The sequence below is a fragment of the Barbus barbus genome, assembly GCF_936440315.1.
Source record: "Barbus barbus genome assembly, chromosome: 9".
NCBI lineage: Eukaryota > Metazoa > Chordata > Actinopteri > Cypriniformes > Cyprinidae > Barbus > Barbus barbus.
The window spans coordinates 10,944,658-10,964,374 of NC_136737.1; the positions used below are offsets into that span (position 1 = coordinate 10,944,658).

The 19,717-nt window shown below is 36.4% G+C and overlaps 1 protein-coding gene across 2 annotated transcripts; it reads right to left on the minus strand.

The window, feature by feature from the left end:
- Positions 1 to 13,497: 13,497 nt before the first annotated feature.
- Positions 13,498 to 18,974, minus strand: LOC306875020 (uncharacterized protein). Of its 2 annotated transcripts, none has more exons than XM_079425385.1 (3): positions 18,922 to 18,974; positions 16,346 to 16,486; positions 13,498 to 15,043 (listed from the first exon to the last, which is right to left on the minus strand). In XM_079425385.1, the coding sequence occupies exons 2-3, from the start codon at positions 16,425 to 16,427 to the stop codon at positions 13,881 to 13,883; spliced, it is 1,245 nt and encodes a 414-aa protein (XP_079281511.1). In that variant the 5' UTR covers positions 16,428 to 16,486; positions 18,922 to 18,974; the 3' UTR covers positions 13,498 to 13,880. The 2 variants fall into 2 exon arrangements, with proteins under 2 accessions (XP_079281511.1, XP_079281512.1); XM_079425386.1 differs by lacking the exon at positions 18,922 to 18,974 and adding an exon at positions 16,649 to 16,693.
- Between the last annotated feature and the right edge of the window lie 743 nt (positions 18,975 to 19,717).

Sequence of the window (19,717 nt, forward strand, 5' to 3'; positions counted from 1 at the left end):
CAGGAAATGCAAATAAAGAAATGAGTATTCACAACAAATAACAACTTTTCCCAGATGTAAAAAATGGCAATTAGTACACTAAAAAAATAAAAATATAATATTTTTATCAATTGCTAAAATGCTAATATCTGTATATTTATAACTAATAAAATTATTAATCTGTTTACACTGCTTTTCTATCACACGTCGGTGATGTCTAACAAATGTACTTGAGGAGATCATTAAATTACTCAAGTATCTTCATACTTCATCCACCTTATTCCTAAACGCAGAAGTAAGCCAATGGGCGAGACTTCAAGTTCATTAGCCTTAAATAACAATAACAACATGCAGTAAATAGTAAAACTGTTTGTATTACAAACCAGTGTGTTCATAATTAAGATAATACACTAAAATAATATGGTATGACAAACCAATTTGCAATATCAAGCAGCAAAACGAGCAGTTCTGTATAGCTAAAAAAGTAAAAATATCTGGAAGCAAGACCCATAAAATCTATAAATGGGCCATTTTTATGTGAAGAATAAGGTGGATATGATGTCATCATTTACTCACTTATGTCTTTTCCAACCTGCATAACTGACTTTTTTTTTCTGTGGAACACAAAAGAAGATTAAAAAAGACATGAGGGTTAGAAAATGATGAGGGAGTTTTGATTTTGAGTGAGCTAAACTCAAGAATTAAGTTTGAATCAGAGTGGTGTCTTGGTGCAGAGTTTGCCTGCTTTGCCCATGTTCACATATAACAGCACATGATCATTAAAGTATTATGAATACTCACTTTTACAGAAGATCATATGGCAGAAGATTTTCAATCCCAAAACCTCTGGGCCATGAGAGGGGAAACACACACACACACACACACACACACACGAATATTTAACAGGTTTAATAAAACAATAGTAATTGACAGGCTAACAAAAAGTTTGGCTACTCACCAGCTTTATACAAACACTTAGCAGTAAATTGGATCCGAAAGCATGGTAGTATTCTTCAGGTGGTTTCATGATCTCTCTGTTGAACACATGTCAGTTGTTCATGTTCCAGAGTGAGACATTTTATTTTACAATAAAATAACAATATCGTTATTTTTACTATTTCATTCTGTTATTAAAAATAAGATCAGCAAAAGGCGGCCTTCAGTACTTAACTCATATTAAGGTCCAGCTCCCGCTATTTATTCTGTCATTCATGTATATGTATCTATTACATAAACCTCCAGAACTTGTAGTACTAACGCTACGCGGATATATTTACATTTCGTGATATAAAAACAACAACAACGAGTCACTTTTAATCATGCCCAAGACATCGTCACACAGCCTTATCTGGACAGTATTAAAACATAATCACAAAACACAGTAACAGATTATGTCATCGCGATTATCATATCACTTTAACAGTAACAAAAAACAATTATAAAAGGTACTTACCTTCTGCCGTTTCCATTATGTGTCCATAGCCATTGTGTCTGTGTTCTCAATCGACACCGCATAACTCAAAATCGGTCAAAATAATAACTCATCTGTCAGATATGAGACAATCATGTAAAATCCATTCCTAGAGCACTGAACGGAGCAGGACTGCAGATAAACAGAGCTGCTGTAACGACTGAGCTCAATATTCAAATCTGAGCGGGAGCAGGCGTGCCCTGCTGTCATTGGTCAGATTCCTGGATGACATTCAGATTAACCAATCACGAACAAAGCAACATAGAGAGATGTCAAACAACATTGTAACTGTAGAAATTTTTTTTTTAAACAAAAGATAGCAAATATGTATTGATTTTTATTTTTTAGGCTGTTACATGTAAGTAATTGGTAAAATTGTGTTTTCACTTATGCTCATAACCAGGGTCAGGCACATCTGTGCCATTCACTATTCACCTATAATTTCCATACGAATTTATAGTTAAAATAAGGTTAGGTTTAGGAGTACAGAGAAGGTGTGTACATGTCTGGCTATACTTGTAAATTACAGTTTCATTCACATGACCAATAATGACCCTTTTGAACTTTAACAAATACCTTGCCTCAACTGTATAACCACTCTTATGCCTAAATGCAGCTGTGCCTAACTGTGGCATTTTCTATATCTGACCCTTTGCTGTAAGTGTTACACCACCTGTTGGTTTAGGTTTATTCCTTTGTCCACAGTAACACTTACTACAAACACTGTCATAATTGCAACATTTGTCTACAGATTACACTGTTGACTGCAGTGGCAATGCTGTTACAGCATTCGTGGTGTGGGAAAATGTAAACTGTAAATGTTGATGTGCGACTAATTCAACAATAATTGAGGCCTTTGATAATGAATGTACTCTTATTCATTTCATCACTGTATTGCTTGCAACAGTACTCCGTGGTTATGCAGTCACCTCACAGCAAGGTGTTTCCATAACGCAGACATGCACATTTGGCAAATTGAGGATTCTAAATTTTCTATATTTGAATGTATGTTTTCTACACATTGAATGGAATGTATGCATTCCAGTCCTCTCAGACCCTTTTCTCTATGCTCTTGTTTTTTTCTCATTTCAAATTTCTCAGTAGGTATGGGTTTCTCTCACACAAATAACAAATGCATACTCTGATCAGATAACATACCAATATTTTACGATGGCTGTATGACGTGTTTGTGAAGTCAATGTTTTTTTGTTTGTTTTTGTTTGAGCTTTTAAAGATTATGCATACTTTTCTCAATTTGTTCACAATTTCCATTGCAAAGCAATTTGGATCAGCTGGTGTGTGGACAGAGGCTTGAAAGTTTCAACCTGGAGAGTAGTGCAGCTTTAAAAAACAGACTATGCATATTTTGATGTAATGAAATAAGTCAGCTATATTTGTGTTCAGAATTGCAGAGTTTAAATGTAAAAACACCTAAATATAAAACTGATATGATGTGCTTTAAAATTACAAAGAAAAATGCTAAACAGCTATGGACATAAACCTTTAATGAGCTACATATTACAGATTATTTGTGTGAATTTACATTAATTTATATGCAATTTAAGACAACAGAAAAAAATAGAGTATAAATAATACAACCATTTTCCTGTCTTAAAAAATGAGAACTACTATAATTTGTGATTAATAACATTATAGCTACTTAAAATAACATTTGTTAATTTATAGAAGTTGTTCTAAAGAATTTTGCTAATAATTTCAAATAACTGTAACAACAGCATTAAATGTACAGTTCTCTTGTGAAAATTGTTGTTGTTTTTTTTACCTCATGACTATATCAGTATTTGACATCAATATGACATCGGCTTAAGACGTTGGCTCGACGTTGGACAAAAGATCAACGTCTAATGATGTAAGAATTTGACGTTGTGTGTACATTACCATTATAACATCTACGTGACGTTGGGTTTTGGTTGCCATACCTAACAACTGAATGTCAGTAACTGACATGAATATGACGTTGGCTTGAGAGGTTGACTCGACTTTGGATTTTAGTTAGTTAATACCGCAAACTAAAAATAACAAAAGACCAACATCTAATGATGTTAGAGTTTGACACTGAGTGGGCATTACCAACATGACGTCTAGGAGACGTTGGGTTTTGGTTGCCATACCTGACGACTGTATATCATTATTTGACGTCAATATGACGTTGGCTTAAGACGTTGGCTCGACGTTGGATTTTGGTTAGTTAATGCCACAACCTAAAAACAACGTCAAATGATGTTAGAATCTGACGTTGTGTGGACGTTACCATTATGACGTCTAGGCGACGTTGGGTTTTGGTTGCCGTACCTGACGACTGTATATCAGTATTTGACGTCAATATGACGTTGGCTTAAGACGTTGGCTCGACGTTGGATTTTGGTTGCCATACCTGACGACTGTATATCAGTATTTGACGTCAATATGACGTCGGCTTAAGACGTTGGCTCGACGTTGGATTTTGGTTAGTTAATGCCACAACCTAAAAACAACGTCAAATGATGTTAGAATCTGACGTTGTGTGGACGTTACCATTATGACGTCTAGGCGACGTTGGGTTTTGGTTGCCATACCTGACGACTGTATATCAGTATTTGACGTCAATATGACGTCGGCTTAAGACGTTGGCTCGACGTTGGATTTTGGTTAGTTAATGCCACAACCTAAAAACAACGTCAAATGATGTTAGAATCTGACGTTGTGTGGACATTACCATTATGACGTCTAGGCGACGTTGGGTTTTGGTTGCCATACCTGACAACGGTATATCAGTATTTGACGTCAATATGACGTTGGCTTAAGACGTTGGCTCGACGTTGGATTTTGGTTAGTTAATGCCACAACCTAAAAACAACGTCAAATGATGTTAGATTCTGACGTTGTGTGGACGTTACCATTATGACGTCTAGTCGACGTTGGGTTTTGGTTGCCATACCCGACGACTGTATATCAGTATTTGACGTCAATATGACGTTGGCTTTAGACGTTGGCTCGACGTTGGATTTTGGTTAGTTAATGCCACAACCTAAAAACAACGTCAAATGATGTTAGAATCTGACGTTGTGTGGACGTTACCATTATGACGTCTAGGCGACGTTGGGTTTTGGTTGCCATACCTGACCACTGTATATCAGTATTTGACGTCAATATGACGTTGGCTTTAGACGTTGGCTCGACGTTGGATTTTGGTTAGTTAATGCCACAACCTAAAAACAACGTCAAATGATGTTAGAATCTGACGTTGTGTGGACGTTACCATTATGACGTCTAGGCGACGTTGGGTTTTGGTTGCCATACCTGACCACTGTATATCAGTATTTGACGTCAATATGACGTTGGCTTTAGACGTTGGCTCGACGTTGGATTTTGGTTAGTTAATGCCACAACCTAAAAACAACGTCAAATGATGTTAGAATCTGACGTTGTGTGGACGTTACCATTATGACGTCTAGGCGACGTTGGGTTTTGGTTGCCATACCTGACCACTGTATATCAGTATTTGACGTCAATATGACGTTGGCTTTAGACGTTGGCTCGACGTTGGATTTTGGTTAGTTAATGCCACAACCTAAAAACAACGTCAAATGATGTTAGAATCTGACGTTGTGTGGACGTTACCATTATGACGTCTAGGCGACGTTGGGTTTTGGTTGCCATACCTGACCACTGTATATCAGTATTTGACGTCAATATGACGTTGGCTTTAGACGTTGGCTCGACGTTGGATTTTGGTTAGTTAATGCCACAACCTAAAAACAACGTCAAATGATGTTAGAATCTGACGTTGTGTGGACGTTACCATTATGACATCTAGGCGACGTTGGGTTTTGGTTGCCATACCCGACGACTGTATATCAGTATTTGACGTCAATATGACGTTGGCTTAAGACGTTGGCTCGACGTTGGATTTTGGTTAGTTAATGCCACAACCTAAAAACAACGTCAAATGATGTTAGAATCTGACGTTGTGTGGACGTTACCATTATGACGTCTAGGCGACGTTGGGTTTTGGTTGCCATACCTGACCACTGTATATCAGTATTTGACGTCAATATGACGTTGGCTTTAGACGTTGGCTCGACGTTGGATTTTGGTTAGTTAATGCCACAACCTAAAAACAACGTCAAATGATGTTAGAATCTGACGTTGTGTGGACGTTACCATTATGACGTCTAGGCGACGTTGGGTTTTGGTTGCCATACCCGACGACTGTATATCAGTATTTGACGTCAATATGACGTTGGCTTAAGACGTTGGCTCGACGTTGGATTTTGGCTAGTTAATGCCACAACCTAAAAACAACGTCAAATGATGTTAGAATCTGACGTTGTGTGGACGTTACCATTATGACGTCTAGGCGACGTTGGGTTTTGGTTGCCATACCTGACCACTGTATATCAGTATTTGACGTCAATATGACGTTGGCTTTAGACGTTGGCTCGATGTTGGATTTTGGTTAGTTAATGCCACAACCTAAAAACAACGTCAAATGATGTTAGAATCTGACGTTGTGTGGACGTTACCATTATGACGTCTAGGCGACGTTGGGTTTTGGTTGCCATACCCGACGACTGTATATCAGTATTTGACGTCAATATGACGTTGGCTTTAGACGTTGGCTCGACGTTGGATTTTGGTTACTTCCCAACACAACCTGAAAACAACTAAATATCAACGTCAATTGACGTCGGTTTTGGACGTCAAATCAACGTTGTCATTAGACGTTGGCTTGACATTGAATTTTGGTCACCTGACGTCGCGACCTAAATCCAACCTAATATTAACGTCATATGACGTTGTGTGCCTGCTGGGTAGCCTTTTCAAGATCGCGTACAACTTCAGACTTTACTGAATGTGTAACTTTGAGTACGATGGTGAGATACGTTGCAGCTGTAAGTGTAAAACAGTACGCCTTAATGAAGTCTCACATCAAATAGATGTATAATTGTCCTAAAAAAGAAATACCGACTTAGTCAAACACTCACAATACATTTTTCTTAATTTTCATTTATTTCTATAAACACCGAATGCTGATGGTTCTCAGAGGGAGGGTCTCACCTACAGTACAGCGTAATGGCATATGTAGTCCAGCAAACAAAATGTGAGCCGCGTCATCCGTAATGCCGATCGTCTGACTTAGTAAAATGCCAGTCGCAATAGATCAAGAGGCGGATTTCTGTATTCTGTAGGCATTAGAGCAATTTTTCTTAAATGGTGTATACAGTTTTGCATTTTGTAATTCAATGATTTTTAGTCGATCGGCTTTGCGCAAAGATAATTCCTATGTAAAAATTATGTTTGAATTCTTTCTATAACCTTTACAAAGCGTGGAACATCATAGTTCTCAAAATATTGTTTGCATTACATCTAACAAAAATGACAGAAGTGGAGAAACAAAGATGTTTACCGCATGCACGCATTGTAGATGCTTAGGTACGCCAGAGATGTTGCTTTATTTGACTCACAGAAGATGGCGATAGTGACCGATAACACTCTTTAATGTTTAATGTCGTTGTGTTGAAAAAGATTCAGTGGACAAACGCCTCAAGGGAAATAATTTGAAGTGGAGGTCTGTCTTGTGAACGTACACATCGTAGACAGACCAGAAAGATGTCCTTTAGTGTTGTTTAGTCTTAAGCGGTGTCATGTAGAAGGACTGTCATTTAATCGTTGTTGTATTTCTTTTGAGAATTTAACCCCGTTAACCCGAATTACAGAATGATGCAATATCGCAAAACGATCAGACAAATCTGAACGTAAAACACAGGATTTCATTTTTTCACTTAGAGAATTTGTTCAAATGTTATCAATTAATTTAACTCTTGCAGGTTTATGATTGAATAAGAGGAAAATAACAACTAGATTAAAGAATGTCGCAAAATCTGTAGTAAGGGTATCAAATTTCTCGGACCCGGTATGTTATTGTGACGAATAATAATAATTTTGTCCTCCCTCCTGATCCATCTCAGCTATCGTTGAGGGTTTGTCTGTCTGTCGGTCGTGTTTTTGATCGTATGTACAGAACGTGTTAAATCGACGCACAAACTATATGCGTGATGGATGTTTATGCGTTTTGAACATATTTTCATATTGAGAATATTGAGAACTTGTTGGTAATTTACACGTCGGGAACTTGCAGACAACATTCTGTTTGACAGCATTCGATTTTAATCGTTTTCATAAGAGGAATGTATTGAAGCTGTTGTTTAACAAGTTTGAAATGTTGTAATGTTTCTGTTTAACTGTATTACATTCGGCATGCTGTAAATAAACCTCGTAGTAGGTTATTATTTTGAGTATTCCGTGTTAACAAACAGTGCGTACTTTAGTGGTTCTTTGTACGATTTCATAATAAAAGCATCAAAATTGTTAACAGACTATTACCTTTTATATTAAAACTTAATAAAAACGTTAAGTAACGCACAGTTGTGTAAGACACGTACCAAAACATCACGTTAATATGTTATCCCACCTTTCACACCCATTTTGATTACAGCGAGACGACTTAATGAGACAAAGAATTGGTTATTTGAACCGAATCACTGAACCGAACTGTGGGAAAGAATCGTTTCGCAGAAATGAATTGGACTTCACGTCGCTAACAGAGACCACAAAAAGGGTTTACATCATCACAACACGGAAAGGTGCGTGTACTTCACAAAAGTGTGGAAATGCGTGTCTTTTTATATCTGTGCACCCGTATAATCAGAAGTCCTATGGTTTAGAGCGCTGTCACGCACGAGCATTTTGGCATATGGATCCCCGACGGCCACGTTTGTAGTCTGAGGTGTATGCTGGGTATTGTGGTTCGCTGACCTGAAAGGCCGCAACGTTTGAAGGAGGTATTAGTTACACGCGTTCAATATAACATCTTTGTAAAAACAAAAAGAATTGTTAAAACGTAGCTATTTAGCGTAAACAAATATATATATATATCTATATATATATATATAGATAGATATATATAAGAAGAATAGGATATACTTAGGGTAAAACAGATTTGACGTGTATATGTTGAAACGGAGCACCCGTTGTTGCGTTATTTCGTGAAATAGCGTTAGGATTTGGTTGTGTTCTTATATTTTTCTAGCTTCATCATAAACTATAAGCAAGACCTTGTAATAATATGTTGAACATCTGATAAGTCGGTCGATATCACATCCAGAGTTTAGCCTACTGCGGTGCTATTTTCTGAAGCGGTTGTACTTGTTGTTAGAATACTTCAAATCGCTTCCAGACTTGTTTTATGAGCGTACCCTTGTTTGTTAAACTACTCGTGAGCGACATTGTTCACATTTTTAGAGTTAAACAGGTTAATGAGCACTTTCAGCATCTATAGTATAACTCCGTTATAGGGTTTTAGCTACAGCTGAATGATAAAACAAAGAAAATAATTTGTTGCCAATTTGCAGCTGTCCGGGAAAGCTCTGTGTGTGTGTGTGTGTGTGTGTGTGCGCGCGTAAGAGAGTTTGAATAAAAAATGTTTTAGATAAAGACGTGATTAACTACAACCATCCTAAATTAGAAACACAACACTATACGGTTTTCCCCCAAAACCGGTTGTTCAACACGTTTTAAAAAGTCGTAAGAAAGTTTATTGTGTTTTGAAGAGAAAGTCAGATATGGTATATAAATTAAATCTTTTATTATTGATTGATATGATAGAATCACACTGAATTTATCAGAATCAGAATGAGTTTTATTGGGCAAGTATGTTTACACATACAAGGAATTTGTTGTAGTGACAGAAGCTCCACAGTGCAACAGAAGGACAGTAACAGGACAGGACACAGGTAATGAAACAAAATAACAGGAAATAGCCAATAACCAGTGTACAAAGCAGCAAAAAAAAATAAATAAATAACACAATATATAATATATAATATAGGCGACTATGTATGTACAGGTCAAGTATGTGCAATTAGAAATGAGAAAATAAAATAAGTGAGTTTGGTGAATGGCTAATGTATTAGTTGTGTGTTCTACGTTTATTTATTGAGTGTTCATGAGATGTATTGACTGAGGGAAGAAACTGTTCCTGTGTCTGGTCGTTCTGGTGCTCAGAGCTCTGTAGCGTCGACCAGATGGTAAAAGTTCAAAGAGGGAGTGTGCTGGATGTGAGGGGTCCAGAGTGATTTTAGCAGCCTTTTTGCTCACTCTGGATAAGTACAGCTCTTGGAGAGTGGGGAGGGTTGTACCAATGATTCGCTCAGCAGTGCGGACTACCCTCCGTAGTCTTCTGAGGTCAGATTTGGTATGAACTGAACCAGACAGTTATTGAGGTGCAGAGGATGGATTCAATGATGGCAGAGTAGAACTGTTTCTGTAAGTCCTGTGGCAGGTTGAACTTCCTCAGCTGGCGAAGAAAGTACAGCCTCTGCTGGGCCTTCCTGACAATGGAGTCAGGAAGGTTATGTATTAATGGTGTTTTGTGTATTCATCGGTTACTGTATACATGTACGAGAGAAATGCATACGCACGATTGTTTTATAAAGCTTTTAGTCTGTCATTACAAATATCTTAAAGAGTAAAGCCTTTCACACATTCTGTTTTCATTTGTCTCAGGATTCTGTTACACAAAAACCACTCGAGCGTGGACACAAATCCTACGTGGAAGCTAAAAAGATGACTTTTTAAACTATTTTACAGACACTTAACACATCTGTATCAGTAAGATCTTATCATAAACCATCAGACACGTCAGGTTGTGGTGTGATAAGATGGACTTATCAAATATTTGCATGTTTCTTATATCAGTTATTTGATCAAATCTTAGTCAAATAAACCTATATAGACCAGTTGTTTTTATTTTAATAGAACATTATACTGTGAACAAATGCTACATTTAAACTCTGCGGTTAATAATACCGTTTTTAAGGTGAGAAAGAAAGTCTAATCTGTTGTAAAGATCCTGAGAAGCATTTGTGGGACCTTATACTTTTGTTGCAGACAACCTTAAGTAATTTTCAGTCTAATATAGGTCCAATTCCTAAAGAAAAATCTCTGTAAGAGTCTTGCTTTACTCAGAGGATCGTTTGACTGCTTCTAATCCTTGCTCTGGTCTAAAGGATCATGATTTTAGGTTTGTTATAAGTTTAGGTTAAACTTATTTGTTAAAACAAAAGTTGTATCATTGTTTAATCATGCTGCTTTTCATCACCTTGTAAAGATACCCAGTGTGATTCTAAACGTTCTTTAAAAAAGGTTTGTATGAGACATCATAAGTTTAAATATTTAACTGTATGGTTGTTTATGTGGATGTTTACGTGTAGATATGTTGAATGTTTGTGTGTGTGTGTGTGTGTGTGTGTGTGTTTGTGTTGACAGTTGAAAAATATATGAGTGAAACAAAGAAATAATAGGTAAATGAAGTAAATTAAAGAATGTTTTCCTATAGACCGTCTTATTAAAATCGTCATCTTTGGGGACCTGTATTTATTTAAGTTTGTGGTTATCGCCTTCTTTTTCTATCTCATCACTTCCTGAACGTTAATTTAAACCCCACCATTCGAATAGATTATAAATACATTATAAATACTCAATTCTCAACTACACTTCCTTTGACCGGGTTGGGAAGTTTTGTCTAAACCTTCGACAGAGACGCACAGACACACGCGCATAGGTGCACATCGTAAAATAGATGCCATAGAGATGCTTTGATCGCTGAACATGTTAGAAACACCGTCTGTTTTAATCAATGGACCGTGTTCTAACAAAGTTTACGACGCCAGATCCCCTCAAAAACTCATTAGATTGCAAATGAGTTGAATCCCCAGAAACTTTAGCTATTTTACAACGTTGATCAGATAACGCCGTTTCAGTGCCCGTGCGACCAGACGCGCAGCACACTTTCTCATTCGGTCGCTCTGCGTGAGACATACATTTACATTCGTAAGATGTTGTAGAAAAAAAAAAAAAAAGTTTACCACCCCTCTAATTATGACTGAAAATCCAAAACATTTGCTATCATTTCAGTTTCTTCCCGCACGTGTATTTTAACCGACGCAGCACACTAGAAGTTTTAAGATTGACAATATCAAAGAGTAAATAAATAAAAGGTGTTAAGTGTGAATAACTAAAATAAAATAAGACAAACAAACAACATTTTTCCACTGTGGGGCGTTTGTTTACAAGAAGGTTATGTAACCTTTTAAAGTGAAAAGTTTTATGATGAATGGTGAACGGTTTCATTAATTGAGAAATGTAAAATATTTATAAAATAACTTTGTTCTAATGTTAAAACATTACTTTAATTTCTTTAACATGCAAATCTTCAGACTCTCCTTACAGCGTTAGAGGGCGGTGCTGTGGGTGTGTCCTGACAGCGGCCCGCAGCTCATTCTCAGTTTTGACACAGAAGCGTGAGGTTGTGTAAACGGACGCTGCGTAAGATAGACATTTGTTTAACTTTTCTAAGTTGGGACAAAGACTAGGTTTTCAATTGTAATGTGAGAAGATTTTTACAGCTATCTTATGCTGGTGTTTTAACGGTCTGATATTTTTTATTTCACTTCACGGTAAGAGAACTCGTCTCTATATTATTTAACTTTATGTCTGTTATAAAGTCAAACTATTTTTTTTAAAGCAAGACATAGTTTTTTTGATAAATATCTTATTGTTTTAACTAACGCATCCGATTCTTTTTTGTTATAGATAAACGAACGCGCTCGCAACTCTTCTATTTATTTAACTTTGTCAAACGATCTAGTTTTAAATTCTAATGATAGGAAAAATAGCGTATCTAATGCTTTTTTATTTGTTTTAGTTTTTCCTAAAACTGTTTTAACAAGACTAGTGTCCACTTGTAAGGGAAAAACACACGTACCATCGTAAGATAAAAACGAATCTATATTATTTAACTTTGTATCTGTTTTAAAGTCACAACTTTTTAAAACCGCAAAATAGGTTTAAACGAACGCGCTCACTTCTTCTATTTAACTTTGTCAAACAACTAGTTTTAAGATAGTGTATCTAATGCTTTTTTGTTTTATTTTCTACGTTTTTCCTGTTTTAAGTCTACACTTGTAGGGAAATAAACAGTCTTTGTACGTTTTACGTACATGTTTGATGTTTTTTTTTTCTTGATGTGTATGTGAAAACACTTTAATAAAAACTTCCCTTTACCCCATTTAACACAAATTCATCATTTAAAGTTTAAACCACATAACATCGGCCCCACACACACACACATACACACACACACAGTCATAAATTCTTAAGTTCACCATAAGGTCAATAAAATGGCCGCTTAGAGACGGTGGGGGCTAGGGGTGTACAAAACAGGTGTCCAAACAGGTGTCCAGTTATGGGAGGGGGGTGAAATTTTTATGAGGGTAATAAATCAACCATTTTGACACAAAGTGAAGTACCATCTCTCTTACAGGGGATCTCAAACCTGTCCTTGGGCACTTTCCCACTGAGAATGGGTAACACATTTCTTTCTGAATACTTTAGATCGGTCGTGGGTTCTGTGTCTCACCTGGTTGCCCGTTGATGGCAATATTAACTAAAGCCGCCCAGCAACTCATCAGCCTCATCTAGTTATAGATATACGAATTGTGCAGGGCTTGGGGTCCTCCAGGACAGGTTTGAGAACCATTGGCCTAGTGCACATGAATTCCCACCCCCATGGTCATGGCATGAAAATACCATTAATACTATTATAACTTAATTTTGGAAAAACACTTTTTTATGTAAAAATCTTTACATTAACTGGCTTTCTATTAATGCAGTACAATGAATGGCAACTGTCTGTGGTCTCCCAGTGGCCACAATATTGGCATTTAGTGACAAAACATATATGCCTTCATCTCTGAAAAACATTTTTGTCTTACATTTTATAATTAACTCAGAAAAGTTCAGTGCTGACCCGTTTTCTTTCAGTTTCTTCAGTTCAACATGAGATAAATGAAGGACGCAAAACTAAGGCTGTTTTCCAAGGATCCTTCAAAATTAGGCCGCTGCATGCCTATAGGCAAACTAGGTAGCCGTCTAGGTTGGCCGTACCGTAAGGCCAGCTAGAAAAAGATTACATTTTTAATGAATGTATTTATTTTTGGAGATGCATGTGGAATTATTACATGTATATACACAAATGACCATCAACCAATTTTTGTTTAAGTTCTAAGCAAAGTTGGTTTATTGATGACTTCTGGACAATTCAATTTACTCAAAGTTTATTAAAAAAACATTTTCAAGTGATTTCCTTATTTAATTTATTAGTTAGAATGGCTATAACATTTGAACTAACTATAAAAGCCGAATAATCAATAAAAGCTACTGATACATCTGAAATAATCACCAATCAGTCAATCAATCATTTTAATCTAATTCATCTCAATTAATTGATTATCAAAATAATCACTTGATGTGACTCTACACAGCATCACACCTGGAAGTACAGATCAACATTTGAATTACTGTAATTTCAGACATGCATCTTTTTTTTATGATAGGTTAGAGAATAGAATTGAGTGAAACTCTTCCCACATTGATCACATGTATACGGCTTCTCTCCGGTGTGGATCCTCTCATGTGTTCTCAGATATACTAACCGTTTGAATCTTTTGTCACAGTGTGAACACTTGTAAGGTGTTTCTGTAGCGTGAGTTTCCTTGTGCTTTTTCACTTCAGCATCTGTAAAAAAAGCCTTCCCACACTCAGAGCAAATATGATCCTTCACACCGCTGTGTCTTTTCTGGTGTATTTTTAAAGCATCCCGCTCACTAAAACTCTTTCCACACAAAGAACACACATGAGGCCTTTCCTTTGTGTGGACTTTTTGATGCCTCTTTAGGGCACTTGTCCTGAAAAAATCTTTACCACATTGGTCACAGTTATAGAGTTTTTCACTAGAATGAATAAGCAGATGACCTCTAAAAACACTTGATATTCTGAAACTCTTCCCACACTGATCGCATGTATACGGCTTCTCTCCAGTATGGATTGTCATGTGAACATTAAGGAGGTCTTTTTGTGTGAAACCCCTCCCACAATGATCACATTTGTGCGGCTTCACTCCAGTGTGGATTGTCAAGTGTTTGTTAAGATGTCCTTTTCGTCCGAAACTCTTCCCACAATGACCACATGTATACGGCTTCTCTCCAGTGTGGATCCTCTCATGTCTTTTCACATATATTGACCGTTTGAATCTCTTGTCACAGTGTGAACACTTGTAAGGTGTTTCTGTAGTGTGAACTATCTGATGCACTTTCAGTGCAAAATCTGTAAAAAAAGCCTTCCCACACTCAGAGCAAACATGATCCTTCACACCGCTGTGTCTTTTCTGGTGTTTTTTTAATGTACCCATCTGAATAAAACTCTTCCCACATAAATAACATACGTAAGGCCTCTCCTTTGTATGAACTTTCAGGTGGTCCTTCAGGTCATCTGAAAACCCTTCAAGATGACATTTTATGTGAACATCAAGATTTTGCTTGCTTGAGAAACCCTTTCCACACTGAGTGCAAGTGAAACATATTTCATCTCTTCTTTTCAATGAGGAACTCCAGGATGTTTCTTCAGTTTTGACATGATGTTTCTCTTCCACTTCAGTCAGTTCTTCAATCTTCTTGTTCTCTTCTATCAGGTCTAAAATTAAAAGTAAAAGAGTTCATTATAATAAGTTTTCAGTATAGAAAATAAACTAATGTGAAAGGAAAAAGACATTTGAACCCTTAGGTAACAGTAGAAAATAAACATTTTGATTAATTCATTTGAATTAAGTACATTTATTATCCAATTATTATTTTAAAACATTACAGGCACAGGTTTTGTAGTGAGAAATATTACTAAAATTTTGATTTAACTACTAATATAAAGTATAAAGTAAAAAAAAGTAAATATAAAGTAAATATGTATAGTACAGATATAAAAATCACCCCCCAGGAATGAAATTGTGGACCAAATAACTTTTCCTTAGGTTAAGGTGACCAGACGTGCCATTTCCCAGGGACACATCCTGGCTAGGATTTATGAATTTCCTAAAATAACCAGGTTTTGGTTATCTGCGCTGCACAGATCAACGTATGACATCTAAGTACAGTGACAGCTATAGAGAGTGGAGCAGACGGCTGCTTTAAGCTTACCAATCACTCTCGTGCAACGCCGCTTTAAGTTGAACACACCTGATATGCACGTGCATTGCTTTGACCATTCTCTATAGATCCCACCTTCTTTCACGGCCCGATTGGTACACTACGTACTATGTATAACATGCATTGTACTATATACAATGCATGTTATGTTATTGGTCAAACAACTTTTAGACTACTACCAAAACAGGAAAACAAAGCCAAAACCTGGATACTTTAGGCAATATAGAAATCCTGGCCAAACTGTAAACCATGCCCCAAAGCGAGGGGGTTTGCGGGTGGTCCAGACTTGGCAGAATTGAACCTCCTCTGTCTTGAAGCATCAAAGCTGCTGGGGCTGTTGAGGGTCCAGCTCTAGCTTCTTAGCTGTGCAGAAGCCTCGTTTCACTTCAGGTTCCACCTCTGGCTTTCTGTTTTCTTTTTAAACAACCATTTTCAAAACAACAGTTGAAGTCAATACCAACCCATAATATTCTTTTAATTTTTTACAGTATGTCTTGTCTTTTTGTAGGGGTGTGTTTTGATGGCATTAGTGACTTATGCACAGTTAATGCCTTTAACCACAGGTGCCAGTATACCACAATCCATCATATTTATCCACGCTGAATAGATGAGCCTCAACACAATGTAAAAATCCCCAAAAATTAACCACTGTAATTTGTAACCATGTCTTTTCAGTACTGCAGTTTTAACTCCTATTTTTAAGCGTTTATGATTATGATTAACAGCAACTACTGAATCTGACGAACTGCTTTAGAAGTTTTATAAACTTAGTGAAGAATAAAGAACATACGCCAACCTATTTGTTCTTCAGTATCTTCCTGTTTTATTCTGCAGGGTTCTGGATCAGTCATGTTTTCGACTTTCATAAATTCTTTCATAAACTGTTGTGGGAGGAGCTGAACTGTTGGTGAATTCCTGTGTGGTTGGAGGAGCAGATCTGTCAAAATCAAAAATAAATCAGTTATCAAATTGATGCTTTCAGAAATTCACACACTTAAATCATTTTGTATGTGTTCATCCATCTATCAAAATGTAAAGTTATTCAATTTGTTTTAAATCTATTTTACAGATAAATATATAACCATAAAATGCAAATTACATGCTGAGGAAAACACCTGTCGGAGACATTAACCAGCACACGCATCTGCCAAAGTACAACAGAGCAAGATGTGGTAAACGCTTATGCTTTTTTATTTGAAGTGCTTATAATATAAAGCATTCTCATGTATAGGACAACATGAACATACCTTTCCCACAGCAGATCAGCTACTATCAGATAATTGCTTCTAATGATTTGATCAGCGATCTCTCAATTTGCCCATCTCAGAAGTAACAGATGCATGCCTGCTGTGAGAGATATGGCATGGCATGCAGCAGTGCAGTCTGAATTTTTTTAAATATTTTTTTATATACATTTGATTACTTTGAACAATTTGTTTGTAATTATGCTTGAGTTGTGTTTTTTTAGGCTGTTATTTGTTTTTTTATGATGCTAGCTGTGCTTCCATTCAGCTATTTTTATGTGCATTTTGGAATATCGCATAAAACACTGGATGGAAACGCCAAGATGCGCATAAATTCTAAAAAAATGCGCATAAAAAACTCATTGAAAAAATCATGTGACTTTGTGTTATGAGACGGGATAACTTGACTAGCAGTAGACCAGTCTTGTTCACAGCATCTGTGTGCTGTTATGGTCATTCTGAAATGTCTGAGGAGAGTCTGTCATCAAAGTATTTCTGTATAATTGTTTTACACGACTGTGTTCCCAAACAGCTGGCATCCACCTCCGAAAGCAATGACTGCATTTATTGTGTTTCATCTGCTTGCTCTGAGGCACAAGTATTTAATCATATATGAAAATTATTATATTCAGTGGCTTCTCCTAGTTTTCTTAGTGATATTTAGTGCCAGTTTACCGGGAAGTGATGATTTTGTTCTATTTGACTCTTTGGATGGAAACGGTGCTTTATTCGCAAATGTTTTATGCAATATTCCAGTTTTGCGCATAAGTTTAATTCATATTTTTGGATGGAAACATAGCTACTAGTATTGGTAACAAGAATTATTTTTATGATATCAAAAATGTGGCAAAAACACCTATATTGTGACATATAATTGTCGTGATCAATCTCGTCATATTACCCCCCCCCCCCATCTTTTCATCCAAAAACGAAGAACCACTTAACACTCATTAATAATAGGGAGTGCCACAATTAACAGCTACTGAAAAGCCTCTTCATGTGAAAAACAAATAATGTTAAAAACAGATTGAGCCACAGACTAAATATAAATACATAGCATAAGTGAAAACAAATTAAGGTTGATTCCCATTAATTCCCCTTTACAACATCACTACCAGTAAAGAGCTTGTACCCTAAAACTTGATGGTCTGGAACGAAGTGGAGACTTGGGACATTCTGTGAGAGTACACAATAGTGATGCGTGTATTGTGGTTTTATCCACGGGTCAGGGCGGGCCAAGTAATAAAAAAATATGTTCCAGTTAATTGTGGGTGGATCATGAATGGATGAGCGATAAATACTTAATATATTGATTTTAATAAAGACACCTGACTCTCATTTCACAGCAAAACACAACAAACATGCATATATCTCTTCAGGGAAAACATACATCCAGAGAGCATCTAGTGGCCATTATATAACACACAAAGGAACCTACCCAAAACAGATCAAAGAGAAAATTTGGCTTAATTGGATTCATTTTTTTATTGCACAATGTAAATGTAATGTAGACTGAGATACTACAACAAATACATGGTTAAGTCCTATTAAAGGTGCCGTATGTAAGATGACAGCTAGCGGTTGAAATGGGTACTACAAAAACAAAGGCATTCCACCCCAGAACGCACATTTCAGAGCAGAATTACTAACATAACATGTTTCCTAAATATCTACAAACACATTATGTTATTTTTTTGGCTTAAGAAGAGTCAAAAACTTACATCACCTTTAAGGTTCAGGGACAAGTCAATGCACTTTTGTTTTACATTCAATTTGCACAATGAAAATGGGTTATAGCTCTTCATTTAGAACTGTAAAAGTGCACCAGATTAATGAATTTATCTTTAACATTTTCCAAAATTTCTTCAAGGGGGTCATAAATATTTGTATTTGTACAAATATTTGTACTGTATGACACAGTGCATTTCATTGTCTGCATGTGTATAAAGTTAGATTGGTTCTTAAGACACAATCATATTGCTTATTCTATTTATGTACTATTTAAGTAAAAAAAAGTACAAATTTAATTCTAAAAGGAATCTGCACCCGTCGTGTATTAGTAACTTAGGAATGAGCCTGTAAAATGTTGCTTTAACAAGCTGTATAAATATAGGAAGAATTACCTCACCTCAGAAGACTCAAAGCTGTGAAGGCACATTTCTTCTTCTGGAGTTTAATGGCGGTTGGCAGACCAACTTAAAAGACGCATTCCCGCCACCTACTGGAAAGGAGTATGGTAGGGAAATTTGAAACAACGACTTAAAAAAAAACTAAATTCTATTAATCCATCCTGTTTCTTTCAAAATAAATAATTCACTATAAATTATACATTGTTTTGGCCCATCTCCTAACAAGAGTCTAGAGTGACAAATAAATTCCAAAATAGAATTAAATCTTACTCTTTCATAAGCATCACATTTAGTGTTCTACTGTTTCTGCTTGACACATTTGTTACAATTTTCGGTTTCATGTTTCCCTGTTCTATGCAGAACTATAATTTCATGAATTTTCATGTCCAATACACATTCTGGAGATTAAGACACCCTCTTTTCTGTTTCCAAACCACCTTCTTTCTGGACCATTTCTTTCTTGTATGCAATGCAATTACTACTTCTTTTCTTAGAAACAGCTGCTGCAGGTCAAAGAAATGGGTGTGCTGAAAGGTTTCTCAACTGCAAATCAGCCTTAACCATGCACAGCCTATATATCATTACTTTAGACCAAAAGAAGATAGTGGCATGCTGTATAGATCATAGGTATGTATATTAAAGTTAGGTGAGGTTAATTATGGAAATACGGCGTTAAAATGATGAATGCATTTAATGCACTCAAACCTGGCTCAGACCTGTTTGTCATCTTTACATTCCATACAATTGCTTAGTGACAAATATTACAAACAATTACACAAGAAACAAATACATTTA

Coding starts and splice junctions, on each gene's coding strand:
- LOC306875020 (XM_079425385.1), bottom strand. CDS start 16,427: ATGAAAGAATTTATGAAAGTCGAAAACATGACTGATCCAGAACCCTGC. Junction 15,044..16,345: donor AGATACTGAAGAACAAATAG/GTTGGCGTATGT, acceptor TTTTAATTTTAG/ACCTGATAGAAGAGAACAAG.